This window comes from Octopus bimaculoides, chromosome 11 (assembly GCF_001194135.2).
Source record: "Octopus bimaculoides isolate UCB-OBI-ISO-001 chromosome 11, ASM119413v2, whole genome shotgun sequence".
NCBI classification, from domain to species: Eukaryota; Metazoa; Mollusca; class Cephalopoda; order Octopoda; family Octopodidae; genus Octopus; species Octopus bimaculoides.
In genome coordinates, this window is record NC_068991.1 from 54,483,801 (window position 1) to 54,491,300 (window position 7,500).

Below are 7,500 nucleotides of genomic sequence, written 5' to 3' on the forward strand. Positions count from 1 at the left end.
ATCATCATCATCATCATCATCATCATCATCATCATCATCATCATCATCATCATCATCATCATCATCATCATCATCATCATCATCATCATCATCATCATTGTCTTTTATTTTTATTTTCTATTATTCTCATTGTTTTCACTGCGAGCAACGACATCTCTTTAGGTTTCGTTTCAATCTCTGTTTTCTGATCTTCATATTTGGTGAGCTAGCTGTTGCTTTTCTGTCATCATTAGTGCCAAAACATTTGTTTTTTTCTTTTATATTTTTTGTGACTGAGAATCAGTTTCTCATGCTTCTTTTTCTTTTCACTTTTCATCTGCTTTGTGTTGCATCTTCAGTGCTCAACCATTTTGCATTCCATCTTTATCTTCGCAATTTCATGTAAAAAATATTCTTTTATTACTCAATTTTTTTTCTCTTTGTGCTTTCATCATGTTTAAGCAATAAATGTTTCATGAATGTGAAGATATACTGTTTCTTAAATGAGATTTTGAAAATATTTGTGAAAATTTCATCTTTTTTTTCATAAATAATTGCTACTTATGACATTTGAAATAATCTTATATTTTTATTTTATGTCAAAGACATAAATTTTGTTGCATCATATTAAATCTAAACTTGAGGCCAAAAGATTATCCTCCATATTTACAAACCACAGTAAACTTATTTTTAATAAAATCAAAACAAGGAATGCTATCAATATTTGAGCATTTAAACTGGCCGTATTTGGCCTAAATATTTTACTTGTTTTTATATTCATCCTGACCAGATCTAGCTACATATTCTATGTTTTATATTCAAACTGGCCAAATCTGGCTTCTCACATCTACCCTACAATGACATTCTAAAAGTAAACAATCACATCATTGAAATCTCAATCTTATAATTGTATTTTTCAGAGATATAAAACAAAAACTAACGTGTTATACAGTAGATATTAGAATATAAGTATAGATATAGTCTGCTGTGTATAACTATCTTCATTTTTGTTCCAATTCAAATAAAATAAATATCAATTTCAGTGCAAAAACTTATAAAACATTTAGTTCAAATAAAATATTTAATTCCTAAAATTTATCAGGGTTTTCTTTTTCACATTTCTGAGACTTTATTAGTTGTAAATTAAATGTAATATTTGTAGAGAGTTTTTCATCGGTTTCTTCAGCCAAATAAGTATAAATATAAATAGTATAATGTTTTGATATTAATATCTGAAACTACAACAAGGCTGTATTGTTAAGAAGCTTGCTTTCCAAGCATATGTTCTTAGATTCAGTCCTACAGTGCTACGCTTGGACAAGTGTCTTTTACTATAGTTCCTGCCTGACCAAAGTCTTATAAGAGAATTTGGTCACTGGAAACTAAAACAAGCCTGTCATATACATGTGTGTGTGTGTGTGTGTGTGTCCTTGTCTTGGCATCATGTGAGGTTGTCAAAAAGCTTCACCATTGACAAGCAATGTTGTTCATTTCCAGTCTTCTGTGAAAAACACATTTAGCTATGGAAAAAATAATACCTTGCATGGAAACAGGTGAGAGGTAATAACAGAAAAGTCATCTGGCTATAGAAAATCTGCCTCAAAACATTCCATCTGACTCATGTGACCATGGAAATATGGATGTTAAACGAGGATGATGATGATGATACATTTCAGTCAGGACAATTTGACTGTGAGTTTTCAGATGTTCAATCAACTGGGTTACTACCAGACTCATTAAAAAACAAAAAACTGACTCTATCAGTTATGATGATGTGGGTTCCAGTTGATCTAATCAACAGGACAGCCTGCTCATGAAATTAACGTGCAAGTGACTGAGCCCTCCACAGACACATGTACCCTTAATATAGGTTTCATGAAGATTCCATTTGACATAGAATGTGACAAGGCTGGCTCTTTGAATTACAGGTACAACTCATTTTTACCAACTGAGAGGTCTGGAGCAACATGAAATAAAGTGTCTTGCTTAAGGGTACAATGTACCACCAGGAATCAAACTCATGACCTTACGATCTTGAGCTGACTATCCTAACCACTAAGCCGCATGTCTTCACTCTCATTAAAGCAGCATTTAAAAGGTCATCATCATTACCAAATTCTAGAATATACAATGTGACTTCAAAATATTTCAATAGTTTTCTTTTAGCTATGAAAATATCTATCCACTTGAAATCAGGAGACATAGTTTCTCCTCAACTCAAATTGATTTTTTTTTTTAGATTTGGGTTGCAGAAAGAAAACAGGAAAGAAATTCATTATCATATTTGTTTTATAGAAATCAATACTAGAGATTGGGTTTTAGTTTCATACTTTTAGCCATTGGGTGATCCCATGCCCAAGGGATATGATTATCCTTGACCAAGGCCTCTGCTGTACATTGTTGCTTCACCTACTAGAAACAGCAGCCAAATTTCCCCCCTTCCCCAAAGCTACACCCTACCATCTTAATAAAGACACATTGGATAATTCTGTCTGAATTACTCTGTTCCAGAATGAAAATGGTTTGACCCAGGCTGGAACTGGTCTGAGGATTGCTTCAGTTGCCTAAACAACAATGACATACAAAAAGAAATAACAAAAAGCAAACAGTTGAACCAATATTAGTCCCAATTATTTCAATGAAAATATATTTACTTAATGAGGTTTAATATCTGATAGCAAGAGCTATTAACATTTTTATGCAAGCATTTAACAATACAATATGAAAAGAAACCAAGATAACTTGTGAAATGAAGTCTATATTATATATTTGCTTGATTTCATATTAAAATTATCACTTCTTTACTTGTAGGTGAATCATGTTGGTGGACGATACATCCTGCTTCCAAACAGAGATCAGAGGGTGAGAAAGTGCGTGTGGGAGATGACCTTATCCTCGTCAGCGTTTCCTCAGAAAGATATTTGGTGAGATTGAAATTACTTTTACATTGAATGCTTGAATGTGTATGTGCACATGTGTACATACATACATGTGTATGCGTGCACACATGTATGTGTGCGCACATGTATGTGTGTGTATGTGTGTATGTGTATATATAACTGTGTATGTATGTGTATAAATCTCTGTTTATTAAATGAGAAGCAAAAAATTACAAAACTCAATACATAAATGTAGAATACTCTTTAACTCATTATAACTAAAAGGATCATAGTTCCAGTACTCTAAGTTACATGTTTCTGGTCATTCAGCTGATACTCCAAGTATGCTTTTCCTTTGAAATATTTGCTGTTTGAATATATTTTCGAAATATTATATAAAAATTATGAAGAAAACAAAGATTTATGTTTTTTTAAAAAAAACAACATTGAGAGTATTACATCCAAAAGAGGCTCATTATAAGTGTATAAAATATATGAGTGCTTGTGCATGAGTGAAAATATTTAAGTGCATAGCTAAAGATAGTATGATGTGATTTGAGGGAGAGTTTGTGACTTTTCAGTAAAGCATGCTCTCCAGGAAAACAAAAACGATCATCCTGGTCAAACTCAGAGCCTTGGGAGGAGAGACATATTTCCCACCAGGTAAAGAAATCGAAATATCAGGACTTAGCTGATGAGGCTGGCATGAGGCTTCATTCTCCATTTAAAAATCAGCTGCCACAAATTTCCATCTGGATCAGTGTGTTATTTCCTGCAGAATCTAGGGCTGAAACCCAGACAACTTAAGAAAGCCATCAGGAAAATAGGCATGGCAGTTGAAACTAGCTCAAGATGGCTATGGTGGGTAAGAGACCACAAGGGGAATCCTTCTGTAGCTAAAGACTAGCTCAATTTTCACTACCCTATTCAGACCTAGGAACAATAGTGGCTAAGAGGTAGTTCCACACCCCTCAAAACCTTGGAACTCCCAAACTAAGGCCCCACTACTGGATGCAGTTTAAAGCCAAACCCAGATTAAATATTGAAGATTAAATATGTTGTTAAAATCCCAGAAATGTATATTAAAATAGCTTTCACTTTTTAAATATTCTTTAACAAACTCTATTTTTGTTGGTTTTTTTTTCTTAGCACATTGGTTACGGGGTGAGTGTGATTGCATCTTTCCAACAAACATTATGGACAGTGGTCCCTATGTGTTCAGGAGCAATCAGATTAAAGTCTCTTGGTAAGTTTCACTTAGTTTTACAGCCTTTATCTTTTTTTGTTTGTTTGTTTCACACATTTTCACATCAAGAATCTTGCAAAAAAATTCATAAACATAATTTTTGTCCTCTCTATCCTAAAATACAATCTTCAAATGTTGTATATATCTTGTTTCCTTTCTTTTTGCATGCTAACTTGTCAACTGTATATCAAATAAGATTTATTACAATAAAAGTTAAGTGTGTTGTGCAGTTTAGGAACTCATAAGGCTGGAATTTAGCCCAGTTTCCATGCTTTATAAGTAACTAAGATTACAAACCTTGCCCTGGAACAAGATGTCAGTCCATTGCAGATTTAACATCCTAGGTTTTACTGGAATTCATTTACAGCTGCTTGGACTGGAACAACATGAAGTGAAGTGTTTTGCTCAAGAACATAACATATAACCCAGTCTAGGAATCGAAACCTTGATTTTACACCGTAACTGCTTGACCATACTCCTTCATATGCAATCATTGTAAAGATTATATATTATCAAAATAAACCTCCTGTGGTTGTTATTCATGTCTTTATTTTTTTATTATGTCACTTCAGGATTTGTATTTGGTGGAGATGTAGTGAGACTTTTTCACGGTCATATGGATGAATGCCTTACAATACCACGATCAGGAAGTGAAAATGAGGACAAGTAAGTCTTCTTTAATTATTATTGTACTGAGTCTGTGCCACCTTATTCACCTCTTTCTGTCTTTCTAAAATATAAGTATATTAATACTTACACCTTAATCATTATGGTGTCATGTAAAAAGTATCCATGTTGGTGCCATGTAAACCCATGCTCGCATCACATAAAAAGCATTGGTGCTGGTGTTACATAAAATGCACCCATGCTGGTTCCACATAAAACACACAAAGCACCCATGCTGGTGCCTCATAAAATGCACCTGTGTTGGTGTCACATAATAAGCACTTGTGCTGGTGCCATATAAAAGGCACCCACTACATTCCGTAAAGTGGTTGGCATTAGGAAGGGCATCCAGCCATAGAAAACCATGTCAAAATAGACGACTGAAGTCTGGTGCAATCATCTGGCTTTCCAACTTCAGTCAAATTATCCAACCCATGCCAGCATGGAAAACGGACATTAAATGGCAACAATGATGATCTTAAGTGCACAGTCCACTTCACTTATTTTCATCTTTCTAGATTATTTTGTAAATCTTATTTTATTAGTATAACCTTATTTTGTACTTGGTTGTAAAATTTCTAATTGAAATTACATTTCATTTCATACACAATAGTTTAATATCAAAGTGGTTTTCAACTATACTTAAATTATATCCTATTTTTAATTGCTTCGTAAAATATACCATATTTGATGGCCTAAAAGATACACATTCATATTAGACACATCCTAATTTCAGGAGCACATATTTAGGAAAAAAGTTTTTAGGGCATTAAAAGTTATGGGAGGCCCAACTTCACATATAAGATTTGGGGTGGGTTGTTTCTGTTTTGAGACAGATTTAGAAATAAAGGGCACCTTGTATGCCATCAAATACAGTAGTTTCATTTGAGTGAGACTCCTATTTTCCTCTCTCTACCACCACCTTAATATTTCATTTATTTCAACTGGAATTCCTTCTAACTTCAGTGCAGTGATGTATGAAACTGGTGCTGTTTGTAGCCATGCAAGGTCTTTATGGCAATTAGAACACATCAGAACAAAGTAAGTGGAATTTTATTCTTTAATTTTAATTAAGTATACCATGTTTTGTTACAAATACATAGATTCAAAATACTTCTTAAAGAATTAAAGAAAAAATAATAGCTATTTATGTATCTTACTGTATGTATATACACTATTGATAGGCCAGTTACTGCAGCATCCATCTTGAGATAATATCTCCAGTCAACGTGATATATTAAAAGCACAAATATCATACAATATCTGATATTCATTGTGTTTTTAACACAAGTCCATAAAAGACGTTATCTCCAGACAAATACCACCATAACTAGCTTATCAAAGGTGTTTATGCATAAAATATGATGGATAGTTTAATTCATTACTGCCTCATTTGCTTATACCAAAAGATATTTTCTTAAATTTATTTACTATAAAAAATATTGATAATAAATAAATAAAAAATGAACTAAACAGGTTAATATCATATCTTCAAATTGAAATAGAGGTATTTTTAAAAATTTAATCATGTAATTAAGAAACAGCCGTTCTCCTGTTCTCTTCCAATTATAATTTTAAAACTTTCAATCTTCATTACAACCTTAATTGTGAAGTTGACATAATCAATAATTACCTTTCTTTAACAGGTGGTCGGGAGGATTCTTGGGCTGGGGTTCCCAATGCCGCATTCGACACATTACCTCTGGAAGATATTTGTCAATACATAGTGATAACCAAGTGGTAACAGTTCACAGAAACCGAGCAACAGAAGAGCTAACCACATTTCTTCTTTTGATGACTAAAGTAAGTCTCTAAGTGTCATTGTTTAACTTGATGGCAAATATCAAAATTGAATAAGACTTTAAGTGATACATAGATAAAAGCTTTGGCTGCATGGTTAAGAAGCTTGCTTACAATTGATGTGAAGATGCATGATTTAGTGGTTAGGGTGTTTGGCTCACAACAGTAAGGTTGTGTGATCGATACCTGGTGGCACATAGTGTCCTTGAACAAGACACTTTATTTCGCATTACCCTAGTCCACTCAGCTGGCAAAAATGAGTTGTATCTATCATTCAAAGGGCCAACCTTGTCATATTGTGTGTCACACTGAATATCTCTGGAAACTACGTTAAGTGTACACATATCTGTGGAGTGCTGAGCCACCTGCATGTTAATTTCGCAAGCAGGCTGTTCCATTGATCAGATCAACTGAAACCCTCGTTGCTGTAACTGATGGAGTGTCAGTTCCTAGTCACGTGGTCTTGGGTTTAGTTCAACTATGTGGAATTTTGGCAAGTGTTTTCTACTAAAGCCCCAGGCTATAGAGATTTTAATGATAAGATAGTTTATTTTTAGAATAATATCATAGTGTTGGTGTGGGAGGCCAGACCCAGCCAGTTTCAACATAAAACAGGCAGATGTAATTTAAAGAAATAAAGGCCACTTCAAAAATAAAAAAGCTAAAATTTTTTAAAACTTGATTTTAAAAATATTGCAAATATTTCAATTTTTCTTTTCTCTCTGCAATGTTTTGTATAGGATGAGAAAAAACAAAGTGAAGGAAGAGAAGATGAAGGCATGGGAAAAGCAGATATCAAATATGGAGATTCCATGACTTTTATTCAGCACTGCGCTTCAGGACTATGGCTGTCATACATGACCTACGAAACTAAGAAAAGAGGAGTGGGGAGAGTTGAAGAGAAAAAGGTAAAGTAAAATATATATCATA

General features: G+C 33.5%; 1 protein-coding gene across 16 annotated transcripts in view; it reads left to right on the top strand.

The window, feature by feature from the left end:
• Positions 1–7,500, top strand: part of LOC106881762 (ryanodine receptor 2) — a 381,060-nt gene that overhangs the window by 127,124 nt on the left and 246,436 nt on the right. For all 16 annotated transcript variants that reach the window (XM_014932251.2, XM_014932252.2, XM_014932258.2 and 13 more), the window contains 6 exons: positions 2,791–2,903; positions 4,008–4,104; positions 4,677–4,770; positions 5,737–5,811; positions 6,417–6,573; positions 7,311–7,478. In XM_014932251.2, coding sequence (XP_014787737.1) covers positions 2,791–2,903; positions 4,008–4,104; positions 4,677–4,770; positions 5,737–5,811; positions 6,417–6,573; positions 7,311–7,478 — 704 coding nt within the window. The remainder of the gene's footprint in view (positions 1–2,790; positions 2,904–4,007; positions 4,105–4,676; positions 4,771–5,736; positions 5,812–6,416; positions 6,574–7,310; positions 7,479–7,500) is intronic.